This window comes from Sphaeramia orbicularis, chromosome 12 (genome assembly GCF_902148855.1).
Source record: "Sphaeramia orbicularis chromosome 12, fSphaOr1.1, whole genome shotgun sequence".
Taxonomy (NCBI): Eukaryota; Metazoa; Chordata; class Actinopteri; order Kurtiformes; family Apogonidae; genus Sphaeramia; species Sphaeramia orbicularis.
In genome coordinates, this window is record NC_043968.1 from 49,258,646 (window position 1) to 49,276,945 (window position 18,300).

General features: G+C 37.3%; 1 protein-coding gene across 1 annotated transcript in view; it reads right to left on the minus strand.

The window, feature by feature from the left end:
- trabd2a (TraB domain containing 2A) overlaps window positions 1-18,300 on the minus strand; it is a 77,138-nt gene that overhangs the window by 21,309 nt on the left and 37,529 nt on the right. Inside the window, exons 3-4 of the mRNA XM_030149477.1 lie at window positions 17,796-17,942; window positions 16,947-17,121 (exon numbers count right to left, since the gene is read on the minus strand). Of these exons, the coding sequence (XP_030005337.1) occupies window positions 16,947-17,121; window positions 17,796-17,942 (322 nt within the window). The remainder of the gene's footprint in view (window positions 1-16,946; window positions 17,122-17,795; window positions 17,943-18,300) is intronic.

The following is an 18,300-nucleotide window of genomic DNA, read 5'->3' on the forward strand; positions in this document are numbered from 1 at the left end:
ATATTTACATTACAACTTGTAACCAGGGCCTGAGCAGCAGTTCTCATAACATTACAGCATGTTGGATAAACAAACCTGCAGGCAGCGCTGAGGCCATTCTGACCCATAGAGTCTTTTCTTGCTGTTTCTGTACACATGGTCCCTGGTAGTCAGCTGGCCCCAACAGCTCATAATCACTACCGCTGAGCCTTGAATGAAGCCTTTTACTGAAAAGGATGACAATAAGGTGTCTGGTGCTTTTTTAAGTCTGCGCTATGCCATGACTTAGTGTGTTACTTCCTGGAAATAGGTTATAGCAAGTGACATAAATTCACAAGCGGCCAATTTTTAAGGTTTTAAAGGGAATCCACTTGACAAGCATATTGTTCCGTAGAGATTTGTCAGTATAGTTGCTTTAGAAATAGTCACTGTGCATAAATTATAGCTGGCAGAAAGACAGTTAAGTGTTTCAAACTATTGTCAAAACTGAATAAAAGACTGAATTTTAGGAGCTGACATTTCTAGGACATCAGATGCACCAACAAGCCAACAGTGTTACTGGAAAATCACAGCCTTGGCTCACCAAGCTGCTAACTGGTGAGTAAAACCTCAGTGTCTTCAACTGTCAAGCAGATGCAGCCATCCATAAAAGTGACAGTCATGTCAGGGGCAAATAACAGGAAAATTGTTGGTTATCCACTGGCATAAAGATCACACAGCCATCCTGGTGTTTTTTAAACAATGCCAGCTCTATATTAACACACATATCAAGTGTCTGCTAACTCTGCTTACATAGCACTTCACTTCATCCATAGTTACTGTTGTATAAAGTTGATGGACAGTCGCTTCCTCCCTGTATTAAGCTCAAATCTCATCCATCTTCAGTCAGATGCAATTTGTTTGAAAAGAACAGGACACAGTTGGCAGTGAAGTCTTCTGACACAGAAACAACATGATTAAATACTGGCAAGTGACTAGAGAATAATTATGTAGTAGGATACAGACTGAGGTTCTCTCAGGGCTGTAAATGTTGCAAACTTGTTTTTATTAAATAAACCTTCCATAATTTATGTAATTCAGCCAATTTATAGTGCAACAAGGGTCTCTTAATGTGAATTTAGTGTTCAATCCTGCTGGCACCATACAACCTAAGGCTGTGGAAAAACATTATCAAAAATGCTTTTGCCTGGAAGAAATTACACTTTTATTACTTGCAACTATATGCTATCATGATACTCTTAATATAATACCATGGGAGAGACCATCAGTTGTCTGAACCAACATATATTTAGTTAGATGAGGTGTAAAAAAGCCCATAAATCATGTCAATGGTGTAGTTCAAAACCAACAACCTATTACATTTTAGCTCCATTGTGTAGCATGTTTCCATTGACCCTCTGTGGTACTCTATCTCATAGAAATAAATGTTATATTGTAAAAGCAAAAGCAGGCTTGAAAAAGAATTTATAGATTGATGTGGAACTGCAGAAGTGCAGGTAAAGGGTGAAACCAGTGAGTGAGCCAAACCAAATGTCCACATGTTATTTCAGTCCTTCTACTGCTCAGTCATTAATGACCAACTGCATGAGTCTGGTGTCTCTAGATGATGTCATAATTTCCTTCAAAACTATGATGAAGGCAGTGAAAACCCCATTTGACAATACAGAAGATCCTATATAAAAGGGTTATACTGCACCGAAGGTGTGTAGAGCTGGTCCGGACAAGAAAAACTACTCAAAAACACTCAAATATTTCATTGATAGGCTTTTCATCACAACACACCTGCCACTCCAGATAACAACATATCCATTTTCTATTACTGTACATTGATGACTTTACCAAGAACAGATATAGATCACTCAATACTGCCATCAGTCATCATAACAGACAGTGTGTATCAGCATCTTTTTTGTGTTTTTTTCTTTCCTAACACTATCTGTCTCTGAAACCATTCATATTTGTGTAGCTAATACTTTTACAACATGTGTCAAACTGGTTCCATTTTCTCTTCTTAGAACACAAGAATAGTGTGTGTGTGTGTGTGTGCATGCGTGCGTGCGACAGGATGTACCATCTCTTGTTATAAGTCTAGTATGTGATAGATTGTTTGGTGTTAAATTCTGCATGACGACTGTACTGTTTGTCACTGTTTAACTGGAGAAAAAAAAAGTGAATGTTAGATTATAAAAATTGAAGACCAGAAGTTACCTGCTGAAGGACTGTTGAAATATTTGGGTCCAGGCCTAGGAATTTTCTAACACATTTTCCTTCAAAATTGTCAACACAATTCAATCCAAAATGCTTTCAACTCCACTTCAACTCTTGTGGTGAATATTATGTTATGGTCAGATTTTTAGCCCATTTTTATCTTTGTATAAATATTCAAATTTTTCTAGTACTTTCATTTTTTGCATGAATTACTTTTTTTTTTATAACTTTTGTTGTATTCAGCAAAATGTATAATTAGCAACACATTTAGATATCAGCATATCTGTTTATTATGTATGATAAAAGTATCTGAAACTGCAATTTATCTTCCATTTATAGCATCAGTGTGTAGTTGGTGCCTCATGCGATTACTCAAATGATGTAATTTAAAGTATTGTATTGACACAAAAGCACATTTTTAGAAGAATATCATAAGAATATTTTGGAAGCATAATGTTTGGTGGGTAGTGGGTAAAGTTTTGCAAACTTGGCTTAAAGTTCCAAAAATCCTATTTGCATGGGACAACTACTTCCTATAATCTGTAATAAAGGTGGGGGTTGTCCGTAATCCTAATGTTGTGCAATTCTGCCATTTCTGTAAATTTTCTACTTCAGCAAAGACAGATGTCCTGTGGTAACATTAGTCCCATCCCATCTATGGAATTTGAAACATTTTTGTTTATGTCATGCATTTATTCATCCTATTTCCAGGTCCAGGACAATGGAGGATGCCCTGGTGGAGAAAATTCAGTATTGCAACATAATGTTGCAATTTACTAAAAGAACAAACTCAGATCCTAAAGAACAGGCATAACAGTCCAGTACTTTCATCAGGCACAAAAGTTTTTCTGTAAATGATAAATTATTAAATCTGTATAAAAAAACACACTGTGCTTATCTTGTGTGAGCCTCTACTTTGACCTCATTCAAATTCAACCAGGATTTGGTTTTAAGTGTTAAAACTGAATATTTAAGAGGCCAAATTGAAGCCACTTTTGTAATGAAATAAGACTCAGGTCATGAAAAGAGTGATAACATCTTAACCAGCACTACAACAGATTAAGCTGAGACAGACAAAACAGACGCCAGTTACCGTTTCATAAACAGTAGTTTATGCAAAGAGAAGCAGACAGAAGAAAGGAAAAACAAAAATGAGACAAGATGAGCAGATGCAAATAAGCAGCTATAACAGACAGAAGCAGACACAAAACAAGACAATTCAATACAAAGACAGACAAAGACAAAGGAGCTGAATGAGTGCTGATGTCAGCAGCCAAATCTAACACAGAGAGCAAAACAAAAATAGAGACAAAGGCAAAAGGCATGCAAAACAAAACAGGAATGTTAAGTCCCTAGATGCCAGACTGTGATAGCTGAGGATAACAGCATTCTGTAAAGCCTTCAGTTGAAACACTTCTCTATTGAGACTACTGTATGTAGACTGTGTCTTGACATGGTGCCCATGTAAAGTCTACAACTCAAAACAGAAGCGGAGCCAATACTGCTCACAGCAGTATCATAGACTGCCACAGGTTTCTATACAGTTTTATTTGTAACTTCTCTGAAGATAATCTTCAAAAGCTACACTACATGACCAATGATAACACTCTGAACATTTGCAAATTTTCTTGCTTTCCACACAATCATACTATCTTAAATATACATTATTTTACACTTCTGACACTTCTGTATGTGCTGTAATTATATTACAATAAAAAGACAGAACAAACAAACAATAAAAGCCCCAGCACCAGAAAAATGTGTAATAACTTCTAAAAAATATTATCACAGTATTTGTGTTTCATTGAATGTATTCACAGGTGTGACAGGAATGATGTGAGAGGTGGTTTGTTTAGCTCATGAAGCAGCCTCGATGGCAGAGTTTGCACCTAATGCATCATCCCTTGCAGTTTTACAGGAAAATTAAAAAAGATGGATCATTAAACATGCCCACGTTTGAATGTCTTTATCTTATTCATGAGGTGAATTATGTTCGACAATGTTTATCATCACTGCAAAAACGACTAAATTGTCGTCTGCAAGAGGTTTCTTAAGACTGTGCTGAGCAACTTCAGCCCTGAATTTATGCTGAGCATAAATGAAACACAGAGCACATAAGAGCCCTGTGGTGTGAGGTTGTTTTTTAAATAAACCCTCACACAAAATTTGTGGTGGCACACAGCACTTTGGAGCTGTGTTAGGGATTACATCTGTCAGCCTGCTATAGTCTCTACACTCTCTTTGAGTGCAGTCCTCAGCATTGCACTTTCTGCCAAGAAATTATGGTACTTGAACACACACCAGCTCATTCACTGTGGTCGTACGAAAGAGTGATCAAAGTTAGAAAATTCTTTAAAAGTGAGCAGTTTTGACAAAGTAAACCGGAGCTCTGCCAGGTCTGAATGTTACTGCCACTGAGTGTCTCATTTTACTTATAAATACTGTATTCTTACTGTAAAGGCAACTAAAAGCAGATTTCACAAGCAGTTTAAGAGGGTGGAGGATAAACAGTTTTTCTTTAACCAGAAAAGTAATATTAGCCCTGTAATGCCAATCACTTCAACCACGTTTGCATGTCTGGTCACTTTCACATTTATTTTCCTGATTGTGTTAGTAAATCAGGACTAAGACGTGTAACAGTTAAATTTATATCATATAAATAGATGATGTTTTCTCTATTTTACAGATCATTTACACTTTGATTAACTGAAATCCTAGAACCTGGCAACAAAAAGTCACTTGAATGGATCTGATATTAAAAAGTAGTGCACACTCATGTTTTCCTGTAGAGAAGGACATCACAGGTTCATCTAACTGTACCTTCATCTATAATAGAAGATGCTTTTTAACAGTGGACAGGAAAGGTGAAAAAGACACGATTCACTTGTGACTCAACAGATTTAACTTGTGTCCTCTGTCCTTCTCTGTACAGAACTAATAACGCTATTAACAGTGAATAATGATCATCATCAGCAATTAAAACATTACCACTAAAGGAACAAGTACAATTTTAACTGGTATGAATACTTTTCCATATGGATGTGATTGGAATTGCTTTTCCACCAACCATCACCATCAGTTATGTTGTACCTCAGATCTAGAGGTTGTGAGTCTGAAGTCTCAAAGCTGAGATGGTGTTTCTGTTTTTTCCCACAGGCTTCTACTCAGCTGAACTTCCAAACATGTAATCCTGCAGTTACCTGTAGTGTGTCCTCACAACCATTTCCTCTGAAACATATGTGCCCTTGTAAGCCTCAGATCCAGCTGCTCAGCCTTTAAACGCACTCTGCCGCACTTTTTCTCAAGCGTTTTCTCACAGAGCTTCGATCTAAAACATGTGGCTTACAGTGCAATTTTGTGCCTATTTAGCTTGAGTAATCTGTAAAAGATCTTAAAGTTGTCTAATAAGGCCTGCTTACCATCTGTGATTTAAGTCTAGATTCTAACCAACAGCAGACCCACAGGAGGCCTGTACGCTCTCACAGAACTTTTATCTTACTCTATCTACTTCTATGTCACTGCAAAACACTTTTTTTCCCAATTTATCTGCAAGATATTAGTCACTGCTACGAAAGTATAGCATTTTAATAATACCACAGAGGAGTTTTTCATTGCAGCATCGACTCGACTTTGAGCAAATGCTTCTGGCTACAAGAAGAAATTAATTGGAAAATAAAATATCAGTGATGACACTATGAAAAAATTATAGATTAATAAAATTTTCATGTCCTTACACAAGCTAGCCAATTTAATTTTCTATGTCATTGTTAGTTTATGCAAATTAAAACCACAAACACATATAATTTTAAGATTAATGTATCAAATCTACTTTAATATCAATATTTCTATATAAAAAACATACGTAACTGCAGTTTAGTGTTTTACCCACCCTGGTACAGAAATACAACCTGTAGGATTTCATCACTAGAGTAAGGAGTTTTCATCCCAACTCCCACAAGATTTTAGTTTAATGTTGTAAAAGAGTTCTGATTAAGAAAAAGAAAACATTGTGGTTTTTAGTTTAAATATTACTAAATATGCTGTGAGAGTCATTTTATTATCACATCTTTGTGTTTTTGGATGAAACCCCATCCTGATCTCTTTCTATCTGGCCATAGTGTTGCTATGCAGACATACAATACATGCAAAAGCTGAACCTCTCAAGAAATTCCTCTTGAACTTGTGCGGTCAAAACGGTGCCAAATATGGGGAATGTATAAATAAAATAAAGCTAATTTGTGTATAAAATCTTAAACTAGTGCTCTGTTGTGTTCCAAAATCTAGCATGTACTCCACTTATTTGATGGTAGACTGTACACAGAGCGTACAGCCAGCAACACAGGCTCTTTCATACAGAAAACTCCCCGCTCCAGTGAGACAAAAAAGTATTCAATAACTCTTGAGTGAAAGAGGGAGATGGAGAGAGTGGAAGCCACAAATCACACAAGTCATGTTTTCCTCTGTCTCTTCATATCTTCATCCCCTCCGGGCGGTGTGTGCTCTCCTTTATGTTTTTACCCCCAAATGAAAAGGGACAGCTCCTTTATAACAATTCCCACTAAGAATCATCAATAGATGCACTGCTGCTCACTCGCTAGATATGTAATTTTCCTTTCCCCTCTCCCTTTCATATAGGAGTAAGGTATTTGTAGGCCAAATGAAAGTTTAGCCCTTGGGCAGGCATGTAAAGAGTCTGTTCCAGGTGCATGAGGAAACACTGCTGGGTTTGAATGGGGTCAGGGGTGAGGAGTTCAGCTCTTTCAATAAATCACAACAAGCTGTTGTGACAAGCGTTTACTGCTATGACTGAGAGAAGAGTGTGGGCTTTATGAAATATGTCTTTCAAGTACAGAGACTACAACTTTTGACCCAGAAAGTGCTACAAAATGTATATGTTTAGGCGCTATTCAATCAGGAGCTAGTTATTTACAGTCAGATGACAGGTTTATCCTCCCATTTAAGAAGAGACAGACATGTGCCAGATGACACAGAGCAGAAACCCGTGAAATCCCAATAGCACGGGTTAACACTTCATGTGTTTATGTGCATTGTTTTCAGGATTGTCAATATGTAAAATCGGATTACACACTCTACTAGGGGTGCAACCAAGGCCAAATCCATGATACAAACATCCATGTTTTCAAGATGTGGTTCTGTTTTCCATTTCATGTGGTCCTACAAGGTCTTACAAGAACAGTTTTTTTTTTTATCTTATTTGAAGTAAGTTAATGCCTGAAAGCTCATCATTTTTTAGCATCTGTGGGTAAGTAAGTAAGTAAGTAAGTAAGTAAAATTTATTTGTATTGCATTTTTCACAAATACAATCCCAAAGTGCTTTATAGTTGAGAATAAAATGTCCTACATACACCAAGATAAAAACAAAACAATAACGCAGAGAAACAGACAATAATATAAGCCCAAAAAGAAAAGACAAAACATGAACCTGGGCTAAACGCCTGCTTGAAAAGATAGGGTAGGGTAAAGATTGCATATTGATTCAATATTTTGCAATCGAAGTGTTCAAAGAGGAAACAAGACACTGACATTTACTCCTTGGCTGTATTTTCAGGCTGTAGAAAATGGACTTGTGGGAGGTTTTAGCTGCTATAGGTGTTTTTCAGACAGTGAGTGGAGTTAAATGTGTGCTTGACAGCTGTAAATACTGATCAAATTCATCATATGTAACTGTACTGCTCCAATCCATGACTTGACACAGAAGAAAGACAGCACCTCTGAATGAAACAGCATCAGGCCTTCTACATTTATATTTACTCATATGATTTGGGAACAGAGGAGAAAGCTGCATGAGGAAGGTGTGTATACTATCACTGGTTTTGACTTCTATTTCCTGCAGCTCTAGAGGTATAATATGAAAGATAATCCCTCTTAATGATTACTTATAACCCATTAGAGGTGTTTGGTGGTGTATTTATCTGCAGAGACACTTTCTTCTGCCTGATTTTTATTGTTTTTCTTTTCCGGTGATTGGGATGTTTCCAGGTGTGGATCTCTGGGCAATAAGTGTGTACTTAGAGCCAAAAAGAGGCTTTGTTGTAACAAAGCAACTCTAGTTACGTCACTGTCTCCTGTTTAATATGTAGACTGCTCTGTAGATGATTTAAAACTCAAGTCTGAACCAAACTGTGCATAGAATGACAAGCAGACAGTGACAGCTGGTTTATAAAACAGTGAATCACATCATAAACCGGGGAAACACAAGACCAACAATATCATTCTGATTTGTTGCATGTGACTTTCCATCTGTTGCAGTAAATTATCTTTTTAAACAAAGAAATGAGCAAATATAGTTTCACAGATAAAATGCCAATAGCGACAATGTTACAGCTGATTAAGAAGACAATGCATGATATAATAGAGAACACGTGCAACTGATTTCATCATGTCTAAAAGGCAATTTGAGCTTTAGTAATAATAAAACAAGAGAAGATAATATGAAAAGGACAAATAAACAATTTTTCCCTATAGAAATGAATCCCACATGATGTCACTTGAAACACTGAAAACCTTGTAAAAATCATAAATATGTAGTTCTAGCATAAAGGTGTCATTCAAACTTAAATCTGGGATTTAATCCAGCTTTGGCAGGCGCTTCACCCCAGCCCGCCTGCTTCCTCGGTAAGCGTGTGGTAGGTCTGGTCTGGATTTTAATGGTGCAATATGACATGTGTGTACTCATGTCAGCGACTGCCCCAAACAGTTGTAAACTGGCTGTTTATGAGGACAAGGTGCTGTGAAAAAGCACCGCATTTTTGACTTTCACACCATCTGGGAAAGAAAAAAGAAAGTGGGCAGCAGCCACCGTGATGCCGTTCTCAGTGTGAAAATATACTAGAGGGATTTGGGCCGGGTATGTGTAAGTTTTGGCCCAGGGATTTAGGACAGTCAGTATAAAAAACATCAATTCCATCCGCATAAAATCTTAAACACACTGGAGTAGTTCTAGTGGATATATGCAAGATGTTCAATAGCAGCTAGAAAATACCTCATAATTCTTCATTGTATTTCACAAAAGCAAGGTTAAATGATTGTATTCTACATTTGCGTAGAAGCAAATTGTATTTTCTGTATAATGTTTTTTCAGCACTTCATAATTATACTAAATACATTTCCATCCACCTGCTTTTATTTGTATTAAAAAACAATAACAAATGGAAACATTCATGGGGGAAATAACTTCTGAAGTGTTGCAAAAAATGTCCTGCTTTGAAGAGGTGAAAAACTTGGTATAGAGACCCCTTCTGGGATGCTCCATGGGACCTAACTTCATTAAAAATATATTTCAGTCTAGTTTGGTTGTTATTTCAGTTGTATGAAAGGAACTCACAAAAGAAAGTCATGTATATAACAATAAATGTCTTAAATTTTGAGAAAGGTAGTTGCGATAATGTCACCTCTGCCATTTTCAGGTGTTATCTTTCTATTGAGGTATTTTACAGTCTGATATGACAAACTGCAACTATCCTCACATGTAAAATCATCTTTCAAATTGACAAATATCATGTGTAAAAATGATGTAATAATTAAAAAAACAAAACAAAACTGGCCTTTCATCATAGATTGTAGTACAATGTTTTCCCTAAATAAGGTCTCATGGGGCACAACCAAAAAGGGTGGGACTTCAGATCTCTTCATGTAGTATAATAGTAAGTGCAATATAAGCACATTTAGTAAATAAAAGATGACAGACCAAATTCATATGACCACAATGCGTCTCTCCAGATGACAAAAATTGTCAACAAAACAAAAACTGACAACAACTTTCCTTGAAAAAATACATGAAATACACATATATCAATGCAACACTGCACCACATGTGCAAAAGTCTGCTGGACAGAGATTCTGAAAAATCTTGGCGGACAGTGAAGGAATATGAAGCAACATTATATAAGCGAGAGGTGTCATATGTCTATCAGCAGGCTGGAGGACAAAGGTAAAGCCAGATTCAGATTTTTTGACTAAATGGACAAAATTCTGTCAGACACATCTGGTTATGATCTCCTTGGTTAACAGCTACATTATTGTATGAAATACTGCAGCTAACTGGCCAAGTTTTAAAATCCACTGGAATAAGTTTATGTTAATCAGCCAATTCATCGTATTTACCTAAAAGTAGTGGTTGGTTTGGAGCAATTTCTTTCAGATATTTCTATAAGTTTAGTTAAAATTTGCCATACGTTCGGATGAAAACCTGATTACTACCTGAAATGTTCCAACCACTGAAAATAACCTCACACAGATTTCCCCAAATTTCGGTCTGTAGATGGTAAGCATGTGTACACAGCGCCGGTTCTTAAACTGTAGTTTTAAATGACTATGTCTCTGCTCCAGTACCAGAAGCCGGCCACACACTGACAGGTCAAGGTGCTGTGGGTGAGTTATGAGTTCATGTCATCCTCCGTTATGAACCGCAGCTCCAGGGCCAAGCCATGCATTTATTACGGCCTGCCCGCTGCACTAAACAGCTCACTAACTGAGGGGTATTCACTTTAGAGTGGCCCTACCAACTTAAATAGCAAAAGATCCAAAGGCAAACCTTAATTGTCTGTGAAAAGAGTCAAACATTTCAAAGTAAGGTAACCGTTAGAGCCTGTCAACCAGATTGGCAATTACACCGCCGCAAATATTTAAATTTGTGGTTTTGGAGGAGAATTTGTGTGGAATCGGGATGTGCTAAGCAGCTCGGGGCTTCAGATTGAAACATGGATGCATTCAAGTTCAGCCTCAAAACTTTGGGAAAAAAGAAGAATTTGTAAGAGCCGGCTGAAATGGAGCCCTCAGCCTTCAGCGATATGTAAACACATCATTTTATTAAACTCAAGAGTGCCAGGGTATGGCAGAGATTATAAAGGCAACACGGGTTCAGATTGTATACATGGATTGGGTTACTGTACCTATGCAGCGAAGCAATAACTGCTTCCATATGCCTGTCTGAACGTATGGCGCTTTTTCAACATCATCATTTACGTGACTGATGGCCATGGTATTTCAGACAAACAGATGGGGGGAAAAGACAAATTTTTAGGAGGTATTTACTTACAGTAGAGTAAAGTACAGCGAGGCATGACAATATCCTAATAGTCAAAGCAAAAACAGGCAAGACAAAGGTTCGGTTGGTAAAATGGTAGGATAAAATTCATATTTATATCTACTTTGGACCAGTCTAAAGTCATTTGTGTCGAATTGGAGGTTATTTCTTTAAAATCACAGCAGGCCTTTATTGATCGAAATGCATCCTGACAAGAGTGTAAGAGCTGGCAAAATGTTATCTGTCAAAAATACTCCTCCAGCCAGTAAGCAAACTTTGACATAATGTTTCTTAACAAAAAATAAGTCAGCCACAGAAAGCTTGCCAAGTTCCAAAAGTACTGTCAGAGCGTTTTTATACCAAATGTTTTAGATGTGGATGTCAGTAAAGGTTACGCTAATGTTTCTGTTGCTCGGCTGAACTTTCTATGTTTTGAGAAGCTGGAAAGTTTTAGATAAACAAAAAAAAAAAAAAAAAAAAAAACGATAAAAAAACTTTTCATAGCAGTGCTACTATGTGTCTCATTGATATCACATAAATTGGTATGTGTGATGTTGTAATGAAGCAATCTGCACAATGTCTGGATGAGATGACTTCAGGAAAAATAAGAAATTAAAAATGAAAGTGTATGTTGGGATAGGAGGTCAGAGAAGTGTGAACAAGTGTACAGATGGTGAGGGAGAAAGTTGTGTGTGTTCCTCTGGACTGAATGTGAAGTTTAAAGAGCTGACCAATGACCACTGCTGTTTGTTTGACTGTTGCCTTCCTGACCGCTACTCTGACCAGACCGCTGGAAAAACAAGCTTTCCCCAACTGAGAGTCGGACTGAAAAATGGCCATGCGCTGTGGATGGCGAGTCCTTGTATATACAAGCAAAAAACAGCCAGTGTAAAGGGAGTTTTCTGTCTGATGCTATGGATTTCATAATTTTCTGGGCGCATTTTTCTCATGTCAACAAACACAGTTTAACACCAATGTGGAGTGAGAATAAGCAGAGTGTGTGTTTTATCTCCTCTAATCCCAATAACAGAGCAAATGAAAAAATATAGGCGTTTGTTTCTTTTCATCCCAATTTCGACCTCTGGTTCCAGTTTATGAAGAAATAAATTCATACAGAAACAGATCACATATAACCTAAAATGTACTGTATTATCCAAATTGTTCACTCATTCTACTTTAAACATGTGAATTCTTTATTTTATTCTTAAGAACCCTGATAGACTATGACTAAACTGTCAGACGTAAACATATGGAGAATTTATTATTTCAATGTATTTATAACTTACACAGAATTAATTTGTCCTGAAACTTTATGACATTTTGATAGCTCCAAAAACTGACTAAAAAGAATATATACAGCAGAATATATATAAAGCACACACACACACACACACACACCACACACACAAACACACATTGTCCAAGTGTGTGTTTAAGTGCACTGTTAAGCTCATGAGAAAATATTTAGGGTTAGAAAGCGTCAGCTCTGGTTTGGCAGAATGTGATTCTTGACCATTAATGCTTTCTGCAAAAACTATTTCCAAAACCACAAAAAAAAATCACTAAATTACTTTGACATAGACACCCATAAGAATAAACAGTGCATTAATCCATTTTTCCACTACTGTTTCACTTGCAATACTGTAAAGTTTGTCACAGTTCAAGTGTCTGAGTTTTGTGTAGATGATTTCATGCTTAAATGTACTTTTATAATTACCCTATTATTGATGTTTTTTTTTTCTAAAGCATAGATTATTATTAATTTTAGTTTGTGTCCATCCTGTAATGTTTAAATCCTCAATACTAACAAAAATGAGTCATTGGGACAGCCAAACACCTTCATGTCGAACAATGTGATGTCAGCGTTTCCTTTGGTACAGCACAATCAGCATCTGACCGGGCAATTTGACAAGAAATAATTGATCGTGCACAAACTGTTTTGTTAACTCGTTGTGTCAGTAGAGCTTGTTGAAGGCAAAAATGAAAACCCGCAGCAATTTTCCACATACTGTAGGTCACTCAGGAATCTGCAGGCCAACCCCCGCAGGCTAATGGGAGCATTATTTGGGAACAGAAATATGCTAAATATGTGGTTTCTCTCCAAACAAACTCAAAGTTAATTCTTTTGATTCCAGTTTAGTTTGAAATGAGGTCTGGACAAATGTCAAGTCATCATAATTTATCGAAAGCTCGCAGGACTATATTCCGAGTAAAACAAACATCTTCTCAAATAAGCATTATTACATTTGTGAAGAGATTATTATTGAGAAAAGACACTTCTGTCACAGTCTGAAACATCAGCATGAACGTCTGTATCATTATGAACATCAGACACAATTAGTTAGATGGAGAATGTAAGGAAGAGACAATAATTCTAAATATGGAGCATGAGACATCCTGATTCATCGAAACATGACAGTCACAGAAAACATTGGTCTCACAGCTGATTGTGACAAGGAAGTTGAGTACAGGGACATAATGGGCTTCATTGTAGTGTGCGTGTGTGTGTGTGTGTGTGTGTGTGTGTGTGTGTGTGTATGTGTCCTCTGACCCCTCCTGGGATAATTAAGGACACATTTAGGTCTGTCTTGGGTATGGCTTGGAGGCTGGTGTGTGTCTGTGTGTTCGCGTGTGTGTGTGTGTGTGTGTGTGTGTGTGTGTGTGTGTGCATACTCACATGTGCATGCACCCTAATTCGCCCCATCCCCTTCCTTGTACACGCCAACCCAACCTGCCCTCCGTATGTCTAAGACCAGTGCTTCTGGGCTGATTGGCCGTATCACTTTCACTCAGCAGCTCATTCTCACACACACACACACACACACAGACACACACGCAAACACACCTGCACATGCAAGCACACAGACAAAAACACACACACACGCACAGAGGCACACACCTTTTTAGACCAAGCCCTTGTAAAGGCACCTCCTCAGGGACACGCCGTGAAATGTACTCCTTGTTAGGGTTGGAGAGTGTGTGTGTGTCTGTGTGTGTCTGCTTTTCCTCAGCTGTTTCCTGCCAATTCAGAGACCAACAGACTGTGAAGGCCTCTCTCTCTCCTTCTGCTTAAAGTTTTCTACTTTGAAATGGCCAAAGAAACTTTGGACAAGAGCGTTTATGACATGGTCATCAAGGGGAAAATTTGACTATGAAACCGATGGCATTAAAACTTGATCCTCTTCACTCCTCCGCACATATTGTATAATGAACAAAATTGAATTTTGCAGAGACATATTCTATCCAAAGTGTTTTATGTAGAAAAAAAATCATCCAAGTTAACTTTAAAGTTTGTGTTTGGGTGGAACGTATGATAGGAGTCTTAACCCAAGCACTTAGGTCAGTTATAGTTTTATGATATGATGAAGTGGACGATAATTCTTCACACAGATTTGTAGCTTGTGATGATATATCAAGGCTTTTTATCGTTTCTCGTGGCATTTCTTTTCTTTCTTCTGCTATTTATTATAACTTATTATAAACTGTGTAAATAGAACAGCCTTTTGTCTTTTTAGGTTTCAGGGTAAATACAATAGAAGGGGCAGATTGCAACACACATAAAAACTATTTAACTTTATCTGGACTATCTACCCACCTGAGTCAATAACTGTAATAAAGCTTTGTCTTTTCACTAGGTGTGAACAAGGCTATGGTAGAAATTCCAAAGGCCAAACAAACCCATCGGACCCTAACCTGACAAAGCCAGATGTACAGTTCATCATCTAGAGGTGAAGCATGAAAATACATGCACACCGACCATTTAATGTACAAACATGAAGTCTTCTCTGTTGTGTCATCTAGTCTCTTCATCCTCCCGGCTTTAACTCAAGTCTCTTATCAGCCAGATGCTACTTATGAGGTTGCTGCATGGTTACAAAGGAATCCAAAGTATTAAACTGACATCTTTAAAAGTACTTGGATGGACTCAAAGACGCAGCGTGTCTGTTTCTGTTTAGTCCTGAGCTGATAAAAAGATGTTTTACTGAGGCTTCCTGATAAAAACCAATGCAAGTTATCTGTTTTATAAGGGCCCTCAGCTGATAAAGGCCGTCATAGATGAATTGTTTAGTGAGCTAAATTACAGATGTGTTGCAGACCGACTCCACAAGGTTCACTGAAATTTATATCTGAATACTGACTGTATAGGAACCCTTTTACATTTCATACTTTAGCTGATCTCTTGTTCAGTGTCAAGGACTGAGGTGATGTCTTTATATGATGAAAACAAAAAAAGAAAGGAAAAAGGAAAACTTGAAGAAAAGATATGCATACATACTCCACTTTTACAGCCAAATTAAAAACATGGTTTGCAGACAACTACACCTGCACACACTAACCTATGGCTCTGTGTTATTTGTGTCATGATCATGGATGCAGTCTGTTCATATGTGATGTCTGTTTACATCCCTGTCTGTGATTATGTGTTGATGCATTGTGTGTGATTACATTGTATGTGCTGCTTTTGTATGTTTGGATTATATGTGCTGTCTCTGTATGACTGTACTTATGCTTCACTGTTCTCTTTTATTTTTTTTATCTTTATCAATTTATCTTGTCTCTTAGCTGTCTTAACTCTCTGTTTTTATTAATGTGCTGTAATATATTGTTTTTTTTAGGGTGTCTATTGTCATCAGGGCTGGGACTACAGCAGGATACTAGCCATGTTGGCTAAAACTGCCTCTTTTTACTGTTATTAATACAGTTAATTAATTGGGATTGTCCACGATACAATAAACTAATAAATGAAATTAAATACAATAAAAAAATAGAACTTCCAATTCCCAGTGGTTTGATATGTCACCGTATATACCACTTTTAGGCATTCACTTTCTAACATAGGTCATTGTAAATATTGTAAACATTACTGTCTTTCTGGACTGATATGTATGATATGTTTCCATGTTTTTTTCTTTATGTGCTTATTGTTTTGCATCTGCCTCTTATCTAGGTTGTCTTTGTAAATGACAACTGGTTCTCAATTGACCAACCTGGTTAAATAAAGTGTAAATAAATACAAATAAATAAATCAGCACGACTACTTTTGGGAGACGGAGCAGAGTTGTGACGAAATCCACATAATGTAGAGAATATGTTTACGCATTTGGCAGACGCTTTTTTCCAAAGCGACTTACAGGGGAAAACCAATTAAATCACTCAATCAATCAAATTTTATTTATATAGCGCCAGATCACAAAAAAAGTTATCTCTTGACATTTTATATATAGAGTTGGTCAAAACCAGACTCTAAGTCAATTTACAGAAACCCAACAGAATCCACAGAATACACTTCAACAACCTGAACCCCTTCACATAACTTAAGTTTATAACTTAGTTTGTCATTGCTGCTCACCTACATGACAGATTAAAGGCTCTACGTCTACTACGTCCAGTATTATCCAGGGTATCTGCATGTTTTTCCTGGGTGTGTGTACTAGTTTGTAGTTGTTTTGCATTGTTTTTTTGGGGTTTTTTTTACTTAAAATTGATAAAGTCAGACAAAGAAAATATCTGATTAGAAAAATATGCTCAAACATATGTATCAAATTGTGTACTTTGGCAATAACAGGAGCAGAGACAAGAAAAGGATCAAAAGCTGAGCGCATATAATACTTCTAACCATAGATTTCCTGGTAACAGGCAGTGCATGTTACAACTTGGATATACAAGGGTGCTGACTCCAAAAGTCCAGACGCAGCCTTTAAGAATGACTAACCTGCTCCGAAGGCAAAGAAGAAACTCTTGTCAGGATGTTCTTCCAGCAGGGCCTTGACCCTCTTGCCCATCCTCTCATTCCTCTTGTATATGAGCTCCTGTCGGAAGTAGCTGTCTATTTCCTGGGCTGTCACCTGCTCACTGGGTGGTAGTGTCACATTGTTGAAGTTAGGGACCTAAAGTTGTAGGAGGTGATAGTTAAGGAAAATATGAGACACCGACAGTAGCCCTATCTGTTCTATAGCTTTCACTGGGTTTGCATCAAAGAAAAGAATAACAGCCAAGAATGCAATTAGTTGTCAAAGAATGAACTCGTCGCAAGTATTTGGACTGATGGAGGCGCAAATAGTCAAGTAAAAGAGAGACAGATGCATGTTAGAACAAAGACGAGCCACTGTGAAGACAAAACACACAAAAAGGAACTGAGTGGGTAAAAGGAAGAAGAGGAGAAAAGGAAGAACAGAAGTAAATTGACATTAGTTAGAGAGATGAGGAGGGTAGGAGTGGGTGTGGGGGATGGACGGTCGGTCAGGGGGTCGGGGGTTAAGGAAAAAGTTCAAGGGTCATGTCAGTGGGACACTCTAGGTTAAAAGGTCAAAATGACTCTTAGCTTATTAACTGGAGTGTGAAGTAGTTAAATCCACAAGATAAGATACACAAGATAAAAGTACGATGAGACAAAAATGAGTTGAGATAAGATTGAAATGAGTTCAGATTAGTTAAGATAAAGACATGGTTAAAATAGGATGAATTAAGGTAAAAATAAAATTGAATAAGATAAGATAAGATAAGATAAGATAAGATAAGATAAGATAAGATAAGATAAGATAAGATAAGATAAGATAAGGACCTGTGAGGTGTCGTGATTAAAGATGATGGAGTTGAGATCTCCACAGTTGTAGTGTCTGATCAGGTCTTCGGTGGTGTAGGGAACCTGAAGGCTTCCTGCCCTCAAAGACTCCTGCTGTAATAATGTCTGGTTCAGGGCAAAGATCACCTGTAATCAACACAACAGATGAGCCATTATTCATCACATTTACACTATTATATCCTGTAATTGCACTCTCTAGTACTAAGTACGATTACACAAAGGAAAGTGCAGACCCTTTCAGACAAATGGGAAAATACAGGATCAGAATACACAAATACAGGCATATTAAGCTAATTAAAAAACACAGGCTATAGATTTTGGTAAATTACATCCCAACAGACAGAGATGTAATAATTAAATACTGTTCTGTGCTTTCAGGTCAAAGCAGAACAGTCCATGACTCTGAGTGTAATGGTTTTATAACAGGTCCATTCATAAGATAAATGGAGGACTACAGCAGAGTTAGAATAATCCATCTGTGCAT